Source organism: Coffea eugenioides, chromosome 3 (genome assembly GCF_003713205.1).
Source record: "Coffea eugenioides isolate CCC68of chromosome 3, Ceug_1.0, whole genome shotgun sequence".
Taxonomy (NCBI): domain Eukaryota; kingdom Viridiplantae; phylum Streptophyta; class Magnoliopsida; order Gentianales; family Rubiaceae; genus Coffea; species Coffea eugenioides.
In genome coordinates this window covers 46145000-46163844 of record NC_040037.1, presented here as the reverse complement: position 1 = coordinate 46163844, position 18845 = coordinate 46145000, and the positions used below count along the sequence as shown (strand labels likewise).

The 18845-nt window shown below is 34.3% G+C and overlaps 1 protein-coding gene across 1 annotated transcript; it reads left to right on the top strand.

The window, feature by feature from the left end:
- Nucleotides 1–16148: 16148 nt before the first annotated feature.
- LOC113765615 (endochitinase EP3-like) lies at nt 16149–18330 on the top strand. The gene is made up of 2 exons (XM_027309847.1): nt 16149–16573; nt 17749–18330. Exons 1-2 carry the CDS (start codon nt 16165–16167, stop codon nt 18159–18161), a joined length of 822 nt encoding a protein of 273 aa, XP_027165648.1. The 5' UTR covers nt 16149–16164; the 3' UTR covers nt 18162–18330.
- The last annotated feature ends 515 nt before the right edge of the window (nt 18331–18845 follow it).

The following is an 18845-nucleotide window of genomic DNA, read 5'->3' as shown; positions in this document are numbered from 1 at the left end:
GCCTCAATACTTGAGTGTATGAGATGCCTCTTGAAGTCTCTCTGTGTATCTGTGTGTGTGTATCTGTCCTTGATTTGGTTTGAGAGAACCCTATTTATAGCTGTAGCAAGAGGTAGAGGTTGAAGACTTGTGTACCACTTTACTTGTCTTGTAAGACGTGCAGTCATATTAGGACTGTGCTAGTCAAATTTTATCTCTTCATTTTATATTTATCAATAAAGAGATAGGTAATTTCCCGATTGGCCAAGCCTGTGGGGACAAGTGACGTGGCGCAGTCTGATTGGACAAACCATTGCAGATCAAACGACTCCAAATATTATCTCTTTAATAAGAAATAAATATTTAAATAACTATGCAATAGACATGTGATATGATATGATTTGGTTGGCGGAAATATCCCTGCAATTTGAATTGATTTGGAACACTTCAACTTAACACATGGAGAAATATAATTGGCCATTTAATAACCAAAATTTTCAAGTGTACATGACATATGGCAATATCCGATTAGATAGAAATAAGCCGCAAAAATAATTTATAGACCAATGATAATTTTAAGAATTAATTAAAATTCCATTGTCTACAATTTCATTCAAAACTGCCTTGTGGTTCTGGATGAACAATTGTCATGATCTTATCATTTCTGGTCAGGGTTTTGGGGCTACAATTCGTGCCGTTAACGGACAGCTTGAATGTGATGGTGCAAATCCGGACGCTGTTAGTGTTCGTGTTGAGTATTATACTGAATATTGTGACCAGTTGGGTGTTGATCCCGGTGATAATCTCAGGTGCTAGGGTACTTGTAAGAGTTTCGAAACTAATAAAAATTTGCAGAAGTTGAGTAACTTTGTAGTTCTTTGACAGCAGAAGTTGTGAATTTGAAATCGGATAACTGATTTCAACTCAACTTCTTGGAGTATCTGCAATTATTAAATTCTATTTTTGATCCCTTATCATGTTTGACTTTCTTGTTTCAATTTCAACACATTTCTTTGTCAATGATTTGGTGATCACATCTTTCATTTATGGGTTTTTTTTAACAGTTGCTAATAAGGCACTCGTTAACATATTTAACGTTCATCTAATCTATCATGTATATACATCTATTAACAATTATTAACCTTTCTTGCATTTATATACTTTTTCATTTAATTTTATCTACTCTTTCTTGTATTTATTTATTTTTTCTAATTAATTTTACATTTCCAAAAGCATGATGCCTGAGATATATTTTAATGACGCTCTATGGACACCTGTTAGACAGATCCTTCATTTATTATTATTCTTCTTCATATTTTCATATGCTATTGGCAAAATTTAGTTGTGGTTTATGCCTTTCTTTCACCAAAATGCCCATAATACATTTGTATGCACTGGGGGAGACAATCAACGAGATGAAGACAAACATTTTTCACGGGTAAAGTATGAGAGAAAATAGGGAAGAAATTTGAGGATACTTTAAAGTTAATCTTTTACAATAAATAAACAAAATTTGTGAGAAAACAATGAAGTGCCTTGAAGGTTGCCGAAATTTGGCCTCAAATCACTACAAGAAAATTGGTCATCAGTGACAACTTTTCTCTGTGACGAAAAAAAATTGTCACAAAAGTGGATCCTTTATTGACGACTTTCTAACTCGTCACAAACCTCTAATGGGAGCCAACTCATTTGTGTTCTAAGTCGTCACTAGTAAATTCCCGCCAAGATTTAGCAAGAGCGCTGGAGTGTTTAGAACACACAATAGTGACGACATTAAGAACATCATCACTATTGCTTGGCCTATTTACGGACGACTTTTTGTTGTCGTCACTGATCACTAAAAAAAAAGTTATTAGTGACAACATTTTGTAGTGATGACAATAAGTCGTCACAAAAGGAGCTTCTTTAGTCGCGACACCTAAAGTTGTCACAATTGCATCAAAGCAACTAAATGTTTAGTGACGACCTGTTATTTTCGTCACAAACTACACTGCAAGAAATATGGTTATTAGTGACAACATTTTTTAGTGACGACAAAAGTCGTCACAAAACGTGGTTGTTTAGAGACGACAAGGAGAGTTGTCATAATTGCTCAAAGCAACTAAGTCTTCAGTGACGACCTTGAAAAAGTTGTCACTAAAATGATCTATATAGTGACAACTTCTAATATCGTCACTGTCACTCTACCGATTCTGATTTAGTGACAAGAATTAATCGTCACTGTTTAAAGTACTTATTTCTAAGTCACTTTCATTAATTCTACTGTGCCACCTTAACTTTTACGATTTAGCCCCAAATGTTGTAAAAAATTCCATTAATTCTATTATGATACCTTAACTTTTACAATTTAGCCCCATATGTAGTACACCGATTTCTTTAATTCTATTATTACTCCCTAACTTTTGTAATTTAGCCCCATATGTAATTCACAAATTTCATTAATTCTACTATGGCACTATAACTTTTGCAATTTAACCCCCATATGTAATACACCAATTTTATTATTTCTATTATGGCACCCTAGCTTTTACAATTTAGCCCCTATTTTTTTATTAGGAAATTGCGAATGGTATCTTGATAAACTATGCATAAATATTTTATAATTTTCTCAAACTTAAGTAATAATTTGTTATAAACTCTAAAGATATATCTTTCATTACAATAGTTATAAGGCAGGCAGGTTTTTTATCAATGGAATAAGAAATTTATGCCAGATTTATCCTTTGTACTACATGCCAAGTAGTATTAGCAAAGGAATAACAAAGTACTACAAAGTAATTAACAAAATAGCCTTCAGGGAGTGTAGTTTATGGGCAAATGAGCATTATCTATTCAAAGTACCAACTTTTTATGGGCATTTTACTCTCAAACATATAATTTATGATAAATTTATAAATGTTTGTAAGTAAAATTCAAAAAGTGTTACACTGATTTCTTACAAAACGAAAACTGGCAGGTTATCTTTTCAACATAAATTAAATTTTTTTAAAAAAAGAAATGGCCCATAAAGTACCAACTCTTTGTGGGTTTCCTCCATTACATGAACAAATATTCTGCTCTTTATGGGCATTTCACTCTGAATCATTTAATTTATGTTAAATACATAAATGTTTGTAAGTAAAATTCAAAAAGTGTTGCACTAATATTTTTATGAAAGGGAAACTGGTAGGTTTTGTATTTAACATAAATTAAATATGTGAAAGCAAAAAAAAAAAGAAATTACCCATAAATCTATGTCTTGCAAATCTATACTAGTAAAATAGTTTCAAACAAAATTAAACATTAAAATAAACTGTAATTTATACACATTAAAATATCTGTAATTTATACACATTTTGCAACTACTACTTTGTGTTTTCTCTGTAATGAATTTTTTAACTATTGAGAACTTAAGTTTTGTCTTGCAAATCTATACTAGTACAATAGTTTTAAACAAAATTAAACATTAAAATAAATGTTTGAAAAAGAACAAAAGTACATTTATCACTTGCAGTAATGTAACAAAATTTTCTCAACCATTATCAATATTTTCACAAAAGTATTAAAAACTAGCAATTGACAATATTAAAAACTAGCAATTTAATTAGTGACGACTTTTCTTGTCATTATAATCTTGAATAAATTAGTGATAACATTATGTCATCACTAAATTTTCTTTGATTTTGACTTAACAATAATGTCTTATTAATAGCATTTGATTATTTTTAATGAAAGTCTGTTATAACCATAGAATTTGACTTTCGTTATTTTCAATTAATGATGTGCTTTAGTGCTGCAATTATAAAAAATTGCAGGGCTAAAATATTTGCAAATTATAAAAGTATATTTTCACTTATATGTAATTAACAAATTTTGCCACCTATATTGATGAAAATTTGTGTTTTTGTACTAAAAAATAAAGAATAATACTATAGCAATAAAATCTATGCTTCAAACCAAATTAAAAATAAAAAAAAGCATGATGATTGGTCTCAAATGTTGGGAAAATGATTATTTTTATTGAAACTATGTTATAACCATATAATTTGAGTTTAATTATTTTCAATTACATGATGTTCTTTAGTGCTGCAATTATAAGAAATTAGTATAAAATATTAGCAAATTATAAAAGTACATTTTCAATTATATGAAATTAACAAATTTTGCCACCTATGTTGATGAAAATTTTTATTTTTTGCTAAAAAATAAAGAATAATACTATAGCATTAAAATCTATGGTTCAAACCATATTACAAATCCAGAAAAAAACATGATTTTTGGTATCAAATGGAGGGAAAATGAGTGAAGTCAAAATTTTGATCTGCCCATAGTGAAAGTGCCGCGCAACAAAAACAATATCCAAAGCAAAGCAAAGACCAAAGCAGCGGAACACATTCTGAAAACAAAAGCAACGGAACACTTGAGCAACACAAACTTTCACCGAGCTAAAACCAACAAGCTTCTGCACTGAGCACAAAACAGAGCTTCCGCACGGCACCTGATACTTTCACCCACACAGCAAATCCGTTCTCTGGCTTCTCACTAGCATCACCATGGCTGTCCAACATTAAAGGGCAAGGTTTTCATTGGAAAGGTTCATTTTTCTCTCTCCTATACATTTTCCCCAATTTTTCCAAATCCCTAATATTCTACAATATTTTTTGCAAATTTCTGCCCAAAATCTTTTAGCAGCTCTTGATTATTAGATGCTATCATAGCTATGTTGTACTCGGAACTCCCCCCGCTCGACTCGATTCATCTAACCTGTGGCTGATTTGTTTCAAGTTCATTTCTGCAAGCGTGATTGGTCGTTGAGTTGGATGTCCGTTATTTCGAAGAGGAGTCCGCTTGATTGGTGCATCGATCAGGTTTGAGAAGCTGTCTATTCGAGTTTATTTGGCTTTATCTTTTGTTTGCCAAATTATTGAGGTCAAAGACTCAAAGGTAGGAATAGGTAGGGGAAAAGAGGGAATTGTTCAAAATCATAGACGAGAATAATAAAGCGATGTACGTTGTGGTATTTGAATGTTGACCGTTGAAGGTTTGAAAATAAGAGTCCAATTGTTCACGATGGGCAGCGCAGCGCATGCTGGCAAATGTTTCGTATTTTAATTAGAAATTGAAATTTTGCAGTCGGCTCAAGATGTTTGACTGGAAGACCCAGTCAGGTCTCATGCATAGGACAGTGGGAGCTGATCTGGTAAACTAATTTTTCTTTGTAATTGTTTTACTATTCAGATTGCCGGCTGTCTTTGTTTTGTTTCTTTGCTTTTCCTTCTTTACTGTCCTGCCAACTTTTCACCATTTGTTATTTTGTACTACAGTGCAAATTCCCAAGTGTAGACAAAAATTTAAAATTTGGATAGTTCTAAAAGCCAATGAATGAATATTTATTGAGAAGCAAGTGTCCAAAAGAGCAAAATAAGCATTCTTTAATGGTGAATTGTTTATCTGCGAATTAGTTTCCAACGAATGAATGCGGAATTGGCATTATAGTAGACCTCTTTTACTAAAAAAGAAAAGAGATAAGAAAGTAGGTAAATCTTTTGGCTTTATCTTTTGTTTGCTAAACTTTTGCATGTATACTGTGGCTGCAGATTCTATTTAGTTTGTTGCCTTACTAATGCATTTGTACTTGAGATGGTTGATTTTTGCTAAAAATGTGTTTTACACCTTGGATCCCATTGCTGGTATTTGAGGAGTTTAAATTTAGTTCATATTACATTGCATTTGTTTTCTATATAATGTGACGGTCATATTCTTTATGGTAGGATAAAGGGCTGCAACAATATGGATAGGAGTTGGATGTCTATTAAGAACTACCTAGACCCCAAGTATTTAGATGGTACAGAAAATAAAGGTGGGAGATTTACAGAGGAAATAGTTTATTCTTGAGGGATTAATACTAAGAGGACAGAATTTTAATTTAAAAGTGAATATGCCCAATGTCCCTGCTGCAATGTGATGAGAAGCTATTCCTCTTGGATAAAAGGATCAATACCTTCCAAAAATAGTTAGTCACTGCTTATGGCTGAAAACTGTATGGGGATACAGAAACAACCTTTTCATAAAGTGACGAATGGCCATAAAAACTTAGTGAAGAACTTTTTTGGTATCATACCACATAACACATACGTATAACTGTAAAAGTAAGATTTTGTAGATGATTACTGCAGCATCAATCGAAAGCAAAGAAATTGTACTATGTACTTTTTTGGCCCTAATCAAGTGCAGATTTTGTACATGGGGCGTTCAGTTTACCATCTACTTAAGGAGTTGTGGTCACTGAAATTAGTCATTTTTTCCCACTTTATTGTGTTCAATATCCTTTTAAGATTTATCTACTTAATATTCTTTTTATGAAGTGTCCTAATGTTTCCCTTAGGTTAAGAGGCGAAATTCAGAGGAAAGCTCTACGCAGTGGACTACTGGTATTGCCGAGGTTTAGCTTCCCATGGAGTATGCTAATTTTCCTCACTGTGACTAGGCATATCTTAATTTGTCTTATACAACATGATGTATCTCTACTGCAAACTTTTTATTTAATTTTGGTTGGGAAAACTAAAATGTCTTGAGGTGGCATTTGTTGTCTGTGTCAAGAATAGAACATCTTAATTTCTGTTGAAATATTATACAGATAGGTTCAGCTTGCAGATCTCTATGCAATAAGTTGTGCTCAAATTCTCCCATTTGTGACAGATACAAATTAAGGAATATTGAGGAAACTGAGGCTGCCAAAAAGCTCTTACAAGAAAAAAGGCTCATGGGTCGCACCAAAACTGACTCTAGTATTCCCTCAAGTTATAGTGCAGATTACTTGCAACGTGGGAAGGACTATGCCGAGAAGCTTAGGAGAGGTTTGTGGCAATTACTCACTTAAAATGCTTATTTGGTTCTATGATCTGATGTTTGCCTAAGTATGTATGTATACCTGAGTATGTTTGCATGCCTGGTTGATTGCTTAGGGAATATTGCAACACTTGGCACTGATCATTTGTGCTATCCTCAGCCTCTGCCATTAGCCTCAGTATGATAGTTTTTACCCCACCTGATATCATCACTCAAAACCAAGAAGAATAATGTCAATGCCATATATGCCTCCATGAAGTGGCAAATCAAGCTTAGATTCTTTTTCAGGGAGAGGGACAAGCATGGGGAAGACTGGGGTCAATGGGTGGCAGGCAAGTTTGTGAAAGAGAGGAAGGGTTAGCGAGCAGGTGAGAGAGTTTTTTCTTTTGGGGGGGGGTTTGCTGTGGGTTAGTTGAGGGTTGTAGATTGGAATGGTGGGATCTGGGGTTGGGCTGATCCATGGCTCAATTTCATTTGATTTATGGGTGTTTGATAAAACTGAAATTTGAAGGCTGAAATTTAAGTACTGACGTTGCTGATTTCATTAAGTCAAACCGGTTTGATAATCTACTGAATTTGAGCACTGAATGAAAACTTTTATTATACATAAATTATACGGACTGAATGAGAAAATTTTATTATACACAAATTATAAAGTTTAAATATCACTCATTAATATTGTTAAACTGAAATTCCAATACGAATAGTGTATGGTGTTTATGTATGCAAATGCATGTTGGGAACAAAAATGCATGTCTATGTATAATAAGCGAGTTATGTTTGAAATAAAATATGCTAAACAACAAATGTTAGCGTGTGAGAGAGAGAGAGAGAGGAGAGACAAGTGTGCCTGAGAGAGAGAGAGAGAGAGAGAGAGAGAGAGAGAGTATATGTGAGAGGGAGAGAGTGTGTGTGTGTCAAAGAGAGAGAGAAAGTGTGCGTGAGAGAGACTATATGTGTGTGCGTGTGTGTGAAAGAGAAAGAGGCTGTGTGCATGTATGAAAGTGTGCTAGTATGTGAAATAATATTTTTGATGAATAATGTTACCCTAGTTCAAACATTCAGCAAATTAAATGATTAAATTTTCACTTAAAATTTTTCAAAGAAATTAAGTGTCTCTTAATGGATTCAGATGTTGTGGAGTTTTGTTATCAAACAAACTTAATAGGAAAAATGCTTAATCCATTAAGTTTAAGTGCTTAATGGGGTTATCAAACACCACCCTTAGTTGCTCTTTCAAGCTGAATTGTTAACTTCAGTATAGAAGTTGTCTGAACAAAACCAAACTGGCTTGGTTATGTGAATTGGCAGTTCACTTGGGCAGTTTTCAACTATAGCAAAAAGCGCCATATTAATTAGCTCATTCTCTAGTTTGATTAGATTGGAAATGGAAAATACTCTATTACTTGATATAATATGGGATTGTGAGTGATTATAGAATAAAATCTAAATTGCGTTAAACATTTAACCTTGTTATATATGTGATATTGCCTTACGACCTCTATTTCTTTTGTTTCATGTATATTGATTTAATTTTCTGAAGATGGGATCTCATTGGAAACAAATATTGAATGATCTAGTATGACGTCTCTCATGTGTAAAGAAAGTGTAAACCTCTAGAGTTATAATATTAGTTCTACAATGATTTTCTATTCGAACTGTAGGAGCAGCAATTATAGGTAGATATCTCCAAAAAGAAGGGACACCCATTTTAATATATTTTTATAAGAGGCTTAAAGTGCAAATGGTTTTGTACTTGACTCCGGATTTGTGTATTATCAATTCTATACACGTTGCCGCATTTATTTATTTATTTATTTTTTCACTTTTATGGTCTGAGATGGTTCCTCACTAGACTGGCCAAAAGGTGGGGGGTCTTCAAGGGGAAGAGATAAGACAGCTGAGGAGGTGAGGTGAAGGGAGAGGAAAGAGTACCTGGCAAACCTTGAGGGAATCCAGTCTAACTTAATCCTTTTTTGGGGCTGATGTTATCCATCATTGTGGACTATTTTTTGTTATGGTTGTGTAGTTTATGGTTATGGTTATGGGGCTGATGGTTGTGTAATAACATTTTTTGGGGCTGATGTTATGCATCATTGTTATCTGAACTTATTCTTTGGGAAATATCTAGGTATCATGTATATAGTGCTGTTAGTTTATCAATAGAGACGTAAAAATCTGATTCTTCATCTGCAATAGTATATTATTTCCAAGTACAAGCGACAGACCATGCATGGATAGCAATCTTGTTTTTGCCTATGTAGTGACTTGAAAGAAATGAGTATAATGCTAAGGGGGCATTTGTGAACTTTGATTGGTTTCACCTGTTTAGATGGTCTTCACTTTCACATTGTGAGGCAAATAGCTCATTCTCTTTGCACAGTTTAATCCTACAGAGGCATCGTTTCCTTCATGATTTATGAAGCATAAACTCCTAAAATCAAAGAGGGCTAGTACCTCCTGTATTCACACCTCGTACAATAAGTTGCTTTCTGTGTTTTAATATATAAACAACCAAAAGCATTGACAGGTGCCGAACCTGTACAATAATAAATACCTACTCGAGAAAAATACAGATTTTGTATATAGCGGTGAGTAGAGTCGAATCCACAGGGACTGGGGATAATTCGTTTCTTCTAGAGTCCAAAGTATGGGGGGTTTTTGGATTAACTAAATAAATTAACTGCAGGAAATAATTGATTAAGAGAAATAATTAAGGGAAAACTCTAGCCAAGGGTACACTTCAGAAATGGTTCATGCACTGATCATTGATGCAGAAATAATTCCAACATTTAGTAATAGATTAGTTATAGTTGTCATGCACGCGATAAACAACCAACCCTTCCTTAATTTCTCGATAGCTAAGGTACGACCGTTAGCTATTTCTCTAACCCAAAAATAACCCTAGGTACGACCGTAGGATTTAATTTCTAGATTGCATTAATAATTAGAAAGGCTCAATCCTAACCAACAAACACGCTACGAGGGTTTGTTTAAATTAGATCATATGCTCCCCTGACATAAACCCAATTACGCCAGTTGCTACTGAGGTAGAGATAACGAACAATTACGGATTCAATTACCCCTATTTAGCAAAAATAGCCTATATGAATAATTAATTATTGCGCACTAATCAATCATACACAAGGCCATAGCAATTAAAATCAAGAAACATATAAATACCAATAAATGAAGAAAATAATTAAAACAGATTCGATCTCACAGTAATTGTCGAACCAAATCGTCAGTTGTCCCCTTGACTAGAAAAGCTTAACCACGCCTCATGAGAAGATCTCCCCGTTGGGGAATATTGTCGAATACCTGGCGTGTGTCAGAGGCCAGTCCAAAGAAAGAAAACTAGAACTAAACTAAAAAACTAAAACTAAAGCCCTAGATATCTTTTGCTTCTGTACGTTGTCCCCTTTTAAAGCAACAAAAGAAAGATGACTAAAAGCTATCTAGGTGGTCCCCACACATGTGGACAAAGCCTCCCAAGTACTTCTTGTTCCAAGTCTCTCTACGTTGCTTTCTTTGAAGCCCAAATGACCAAATGCCTTTCACTAGCTTGTGGTTCCCCCACCAATTCAAGGGCTCAAGGATTGAAGCCCTTAGAAGTCTCCGTATTTTTCACAAAGTCCCTCCTTTTTGGTAGTTTTCTGCTTCATTCCTGAAATTGATTCCAAATACCAAATATGAGTAAATATCAGCAATTAACACAATATTTTTCAGGGATAGAAGGGAAAATTAATAATAAAAATACTAACAAATTATACCCTATCAAGCATAAAGATTAAACAATAATTACTGTGGGAGTTCAATTTAATTGTTCAATAAGTTGAGCTATTTAAAGAAGAAGAAAGAAATAAAAAAAAACTGTTTTAGAGAGCTATTTAGTTGAGCTTATGCAGTGTTGTATTTGTATAGATTGGACTGTGATTTCTAACTTCTTGCTGGTGTTGTAATATGTGGGCCCAAATTATATGAGGTTCTTAATGAATTGTAATTTTTGTCTTAATAATCTAAGTCTCATTACTTGTTCTTTATTATTGTACTCCTCCCCTTAACTACTTCTTTTACTCTTTTATGACAGATAAATGCTATTCATACTAGCTTTTGGAAGATATCTACGGTTATGGTTGAAGAATGTTGAAGACAAAATTGCCTTTTGCTCATGGAGTGGTTCATTTAGATGTTCTTCAATTTCTTAAACTGTGATTGCTTTTGTAAATGTACCTTATGTACAAGTGATATTTTGGACAAATGTTATTTTTGTAGGCATTAGTTGGGTAATGTATACTTGAATTTGGCATTTGAGAATGCTATATTATTACCATGTAATCTAATGCAAATACTTTTGGTTATCAATCGTTCATGTTTATTTGTATGGTTTGTTTAAAATCAATGATTTAGCAATGATTACAGGCCAAATTATGACTATTAAGCTATTGAGAAATTATCTAATGACAAAAAAAAGTTGTCACAAAATAGAAAATAAAAACTTCTTGTCACAACAGAGACTGTCACTAAATCTAAGCTACATTTGTGACGACAATTGTTGTCAGTAAAATAGTTATATACAATGGCTTTCGGTGCTTTTTAGTGACGACCTTAAGTAGAGCATTTTTGACAAAAGGTCAATTCGTCAATAAAACACTTCCGGATTGTTGTCACTGATGACAACTATTTAGTGACGACACGTCACTAAATAGTTGTCATTAGTGACGACAATCTGGAAGTGTTTTATTGACGACTTGATCTTTTGTCAAAAATGCTCTACTTAAAGTCGTCACTAATAAGAACTATTTAGTGACGACATTTTAGGTCGTCACTGTTTACTTTTACCGACGGGGATTTAGTGACGACTTTGTGACGATCAAAAAGTCGTCAATAAAAGGTATTTGTGACGATATTTGTATGTTCTGTGATGACTTTGTGTTGTCACTGATGAACAATTTTCTTGTAGTGAAATCCTGGTTCCCCCAAATTATATATTTAATGAAGCCGTCATGGGCGACTCTGATTGGGTGATGATTACGATACTAAAATACAAGAACAAAAATGTCTTCGGTTGCAAATTTAGTAGTTTCATTTAGAGTTTATTGTTCGTTAGCTAACAATTAGAAAGATATCCAATGGATAAAACAAAAGAAGTTTCTCCACCATCTCTCTACAAAACCTTCAAGACAATTATTTTTTCCTCCATGGAGGAATGCCTTCCTCCCTCTGTTTGACTTCTCATTTTTTTTTATGTCGAATAAATTATAGTGAGAATTTTCTTCTCTACTAAGATATCCTAGTGAGAGTTTTATTTAGATAATTTTATATCTTGCTTTGTTAGATTTGAGAGCTTTTCAAATTTGTATGTCAAATCTTGAATTTCTTAACTTATTTTCTCAAGTCTAAAACTAGATTTGGAGCTTGAACCACTTCAATATAAAATCTAGCAACAATGATATGCATAAATATTTATTGACAATGATGATATGCACATATATTCATTGGGGGCAGATGATTTATCTGAATTTGGAATATATCAGAGGTACTAAGATAATTTTTGTTAACTTTTATATATCTTGCATCTAACGATTTTTCACTATTGCATGTTGGATGCATTTTCAGCCATTATTAGTGCAATTTGTATGTTTTTTAATAAAGAAAAAAGAGTTTTTAGTGCCTTTCCTTACCACATTGCACCTCGTCAAGCCCTCCAATGACCTTGTAAAGGTGAAGTAAGTCTCCACAACTTGTTCGGCATCTCAGACTAATAATAATAATAATAAGGAAAAATCGCCAATTTGGTTCTTGAACTTTTTCACTTAAATCAATTTCATCATTTACGATTTTTTTCCACCAATTTAGTCCTTAAACAATTTTATCTGGTTCAATGTGGGACTTGTTGGGCAGCGCCACCACATTTTATGTATTTCCCACGGCGGACCAAGGGTATAATTGGAATGATAGGTTTAGCTATCTAATTACAGTGATTATAATAGTAGCTTTGACATGATGAAGGAAAAGAAACCTCTGAAAATTGAGAGAGAAGCTGGGTTTCGTAAGGATTAAAATTTAAGAAGTTGTTTCTGAAAATGGCAAGTAGGGTCGATTCCACAAGTAACGGGTAAGAAGTTGTTTCTTTCAAAGTCAATAGAACAAAATTGGGGGATATTTAATGGAATGAAAATGAAAATAAAATAAACAAAATTTAAAAGCTAACTCGCCAAGTACAATTCACTAAAAATAGCAATTAGCAAAATTCTACCTAAAGGATCAACTTTTCAGGCACGGTCTAATTATATGATCATCGATGCAAAGATATTTCACTCATTCGTCACTATGTTGGTTATAGCTATCAACAAGTTCTGACAGCCAGTTTTTTCTTACTTTTTCGACAGCCAAGGTACGACCGTTGACTGCTTCTCTAACCAGAAATAACCCTAGGTACGATCGTAGGAATTTAATTATTCAGTTGCATTAACGCTAGAAAAATCCAACCCTAACCAATAAACATGCTAAGAGGGTTTATTTAAATTAGATTTTACGTTTCCCCAACATAAAGCCAATTATGATGGTTGTCACTAATTATCAACTAAACGAACAATTACGGATTCAATTTAGTTAACATGACAATAGGCTATTAGATTAAATTAAATATCCGGCCGTTGATACTCAATTAATAAAATAACCATAAACAGTTAATCCAGGAAACGCACGAAGAGTAACGGATTGGAAGAAATAGTGAAAGTTCGATTAGATCTCACAGATGTTATGGACCGCGCCTTCGCGTTGACCTTTGGGTAGCGGAGAAACCTAGCCGTTCCTCATCATATCAATCTCGCGTGATTTGATTGATTCCATCCACTTAATTACCAAAAAGTTGGGAAAGATGAAATAACGAAGAGACAAACGAAAAGTCTTGCTTCCTTTTTGGTTTCGTGTTCGTGCTGGAGAAAAGTAAAGAAAAAGGTCTAAAGAAAGTCATCAAAAGCAAAGCAGAGAGCAGATCGTCTACCCGGGGATACAAGAAACAAAAGCTAATCTCCTAATCCCACGTGAATCTGGCTTTTTCAATCCTCTCCCGGGTGGCCGCTGCAAGACAAAATGTAAGAGAACTCAAAAGCTCTCTGCAAGACTCAAAGTACTTGTCCTTTTCACCTCTGCAGCCCACGAGAAAATAGCCGCTTTGCAGACTTCCTAATTCCCCACTTTGTCTACCAATCTCGCGGTCCGGCTTTATAGACTAATGCCCCTAATTTTCCTCCTTATTGGTTGTTACCCAATTCGCTGGAAATTATTGCCTTTTTGTTTTAACGCACTTCTAGCAGCGTCCAGCAGGAATAAAGGTAAGTTTAGTTAATTAGTCCCGCGGTCCACCTTTGAGGAGTCTCTTTACAGTTTCTGGCATGGGCATGCCTGAAATCGAGAGACCACTTTCGATACCAACCGCCTACAATTTACACAAATATCAAATATGAGCAAAGCTGCACTACTTAGCATGGTAAGTAGCCAACATTATAACCAAATAACAGTACTTATGGTGCCCAATTATTGCTCTATCATTTTATTTATATGGTGTATTTTATTATTAAAAATATTTATATTTTATTTATCGTATATTAAACTCTCATTTTAAGTTTGTGTGCTTTATTTGCTAAGGTTTTTTTTTTTCTATTGTTTCTTGATTGTCAATTTGCCCCACGCTCCCCCCGCCAAAATCAAAATCCTGCATTCCTCACTAGCCACACATGCTCATAGAGAGAGGATATAAGTAGCATCCTGTTTAGGAATAGCAACAAGGGGTTTTAGGGGATGGGATGGAGGTATCCATTTAATGTTGGAGGAGAAATATTCTCCAATGCCTCCATCCCCTCCTGCATTTTCTCCCATCCCATTGATTCCCAATTGGCACCCATCCCATTGCATCCCTAATCATGTTGCTAAATGTTGTAATGTCATCCAAACTAATGTATTTCTCTGCTCGTTCTTTTTTATTCCTGGAAAATAATATGCTTCAGCGTTTTCTTAATAGAACTTTTTTTTTTTGCTTAATATTCCTCCTCCTCCCAAATAATGACGAAATTGCCCGTAATTTTTTATGTAATTGATTATATGTAATTGATTATAAGCATGGTTTGACTTGATCGTAAGAGCATAGAAAACCTAAGCATCATACTATTTGTTTCAATTTCTTGGCCCGGGAAGTTGCCTTTCAGTAGAGAAAGAGCAAAGAAACCAAAACTTGAAATTTGGTTCAGAATGTTTTTCAAAATCAATTTGGGTTACCATTTTGATATCTTCAGTAACAAGGTTTTATTTTGGTTTTTCTGAATTTTGCGAACCAAGAATAAAACCAAAGCAAAATTAGTTAACACTATGGTCGATTTGAGAGTTTAAGTGGAAATATTTAGAAAAAGAAAAGTACATTAACTCGCCCAATTTACTGCAAGATGTTTCTTGACATAGTCAGCCGCCATGAAGCTCCATTCTAAAATTGTCATTTGACCAACTAATTAATGATAGGGAAAGACTTGTATATTTTCACGACTCTGCATGTAACGATATGTCGATAATTCACTATGACCTAATACTATTTATAAACTATAGTGCTGACATTTTGGAGCATTTCATTGCCAAACAATTCAACACATCCGACAAGCATCTCAAATGAAACATATATGGTCATAGCGTGTACTAACAAAAGCCACATAATGTTGTTATGCATGATATATATGTCGGCTGCTTTATTCTTTCTTAATTTTTCCAAAAGCCGATGAACACTTATGTCAATTTATAGAACTATTTCCTTTTTTTTCATATCATTTACCCTCAAAATTTTTCTAATACATGTTTTATAAGATTTTATTTCTGGAATTGCAATTAAAAAAAAATATGTCTCATATTTTTTTCCGTTCTAACTCAAACACAATTTTGAAGTATTACTAAAACACAGTTAGGCAAATAAACTCAATAACAAGTATGAAATTAAATGGTTTAGGCAACTTCAAATTATATTTTTGCACACATTCTAGTGGGGACTTGTGAGTCTACATGCCTTATTCTCACAATTGTTCATACGAATTGGCCAAAATCTTACTTTTTGACCTTTCCCATTCTAGAAGCCAAGAAAGAAAGTTTCCGCTTCATTGACAATGTCAAAGTCAATACACTCGATAGAAGTCAACCATTCACGCTTTCGTCTTCTGTTCTGTTTTCTTTAATTGCTCAAATTCAATATTTTCAACAATAGCAGCTGTGCATGCTTCACACAAGCTGATCAGTTTTCAGTTCTCTTCCCTATATATACCCTTTTTTCTGATACAACTGCTGCCCACAAGCTTCTCTCCTTTATCAAATCCAAAAATGAAGAGTTTTCCAACCATCATTTTCTCCATTGTAGTTCTTGTAGGAGCCTTTCCACAGCTGATTGAAAGCCAAAACTGCGGCTGTGCACCAGACTTGTGCTGCAGCAAATTCGGCTATTGCGGTACCGGCAACGACTACTGTGGCTCTGGCTGTCAATCCGGCCCTTGCACCGCTGCTCCGAGCAGTGGTAATAGTGGCGTTTCAGTTGCTGATATTGTGACGGACGCTTTCTTTAATGGGATTGCTGATCAAGCTGCTTCAAGCTGTGCTGGAAAAGGGTTCTATACTCGATCAGCTTTTCTTGAAGCTCTGAATTCGTATCCCCAGTTTGGAACCGTTGGTTCTGTTGATGATTCTAAAAGGGAGATTGCTGCTTTCTTTGCTCATGTCACTCATGAGACTGGACGTAAGTTTTGAATAACACTAGCTTGGAAATTAAATTTTGAAGATATTTTCTACTTTTTTAGTAGCTCCTGTGAATTTCTAGATAGTATATCTTGGAATCTCCTGTGCACTATTATCCAAGAATTTTTTCTTCAAAAAATAAAACTTGAATATGAAAGATTTATTACTGTTAAATAATTTATCATGATGAACAGAAGGATTATTATCTCCATATTCTTTTTACTTTTCTTGTAGCGGTCACTTTTATATCTACGTAAGCAAGTTTTTCTGCCTTTACATTCCAAGCTTAAGGTGGTTGTATATTTTGCTGCATCTAAGTGTAGATCATGTGGCTTTGCTTAGCTTAATAAGTATTGCACATATTTGTTTCGGGTACAAGGTATTACGGTTACGTTTTAAATTTTTTTTTTTTTTTTGCTGACGGAGTGGGTGTTCGAATCAATCCTTGCGGGGCCCGACTAATCCCACTCCGAACCGGGAGGAGAGACCCCATCCTCCCGAGCACGGTAACCACGGGGTTGAGACCAACCGAGTTACCCATGAGGGGCAGACAATTTGGTGGGAGGCAAGGGTTGAACCCCTGACCTCCCACCCCACCAGGAGAGGCGGTGGTTTAGCTCAGTGGTTATTACGGTTACGTTTTAAAATTCATGCCTTTTCTACTTTTATCTTTTGGATTCCTTTTTTCTTTTCCTTTTTTTTTTCTTTTTTTTTTTAAGTTAAGATTGGCTCGCTCATGAGTATGACAACTGACAGATACACATTTCCGAACTTCCAATTTACCAAGTAGAATTAACTATTTCACCTAAATTTGGCCGTAAATTAGTTCGAATTTATTAGCGAAATATATTTTAGACGTCCATGATACCTTTGTAATTTTTATATCACTGTTGGTCCCTTCTTAATCTTGCTATTGCCAATTTTTATTTATCTATCGTATAACCCTATAATGTTAAATCATTCTAAAATTTTACCTCATAAAAAGAGTGTTTACTTTAGGTCTGTCCAACCCAATTTTTACAAAATGGGATAAAGTCTTTTCTCACCAATTGAATTCATTAGTAAAACAATCAAATCTAAAAATTTACAAAAAATTCCAGACCTCCTGATTTTCTTTGATTCTAACCCTTTATCAATCATTTCAATTGAGTGACAAAATTTCTTTATATTGCGCAGATTTGTGCTACATAGAAGAGATAGACGGCCCCTCCAGAGATTACTGTGATGAGAGCAACACTCAGTATCCATGTGTGCCAGGCAAGGGATATTACGGCAGGGGTCCAATACAGTTATCATGGAACTCTAACTATGGACCAGCAGGCGAAAGCATTGGATTCAATGGACTCAGCCAACCTGAAACTGTAGCTACAAATAATGTTATTTCATTCAAAACTGGCTTGTGGTATTGGATGAACCATTGTCATGATCTTATCACTTCTGGCCAGGGTTTTGGGGCTACAATTCGTGCCATTAATGGTCGGCTTGAATGTGATGGTGCAAATCCAAACACAGTTAGTGCTCGAGTTGAGTATTATACTGAATATTGTAGACAATTGGGTGTCGAGACTGGTGATAACCTCAGATGCTAGGGTATTTAATCCGAGGAAAAACAAGTTTTTGACGTGAAATAATGTTGAGGTACACAGCTGACTGGGGGGAAAAAAGCAATAAATTGTTTAACTTTATTTGTTCTTTACAAGCAAAAGTTATGACTCTTGAAATCAAATAATTGATTATGTTGATCTTGGTTCGACTTAACTTGTTGGAGTGTTTTACCAATAATCAAGTTCTTATTTTGATCCGTTGATAATATTTTTTGAGCTTTTGTCTTTGGTGTTTAAATCTCAAGGCATATCTTCATTAAAGTTTCCTCACATCTTTCATTTTGTGTTCATGTTTCGATATGCTATTGGCAATTTTGGCCGTGATGTTTCGAAACAAAACAAGGGCTTATGCTCTAAAGCACCATGCAGCTGACAAAGAAAACGAAAAATCCCACAGCAAAACCAGTACTCCTAATGATAGGTGCCGAACCTGTGCAATAATAAAAATAAATCTAATTGCCAATAAAAGCTGATAAGTGACTAATTTACGTAATAATTGTATGATATTTTATATTATTGTTAGTCACTTTGGTTACATTATTGGAAGAAAATGATTCATTTTGACTATAATTGGTGAAAAATGCTTTTAAGTAATTAAATGAGGTTTTTATCACTTTTTACTTGGATTTTGTGCATTTTGACAGTTTTGACACATTTTCGTATTTTGGC

Coding starts and splice junctions, on each gene's coding strand:
- LOC113765615 (XM_027309847.1), top strand. CDS start 16,165: ATGAAGAGTTTTCCAACCATCATTTTCTCCATTGTAGTTCTTGTAGGA. Junction 16,574..17,748: donor TGTCACTCATGAGACTGGAC/GTAAGTTTTGAA, acceptor TATATTGCGCAG/ATTTGTGCTACATAGAAGAG.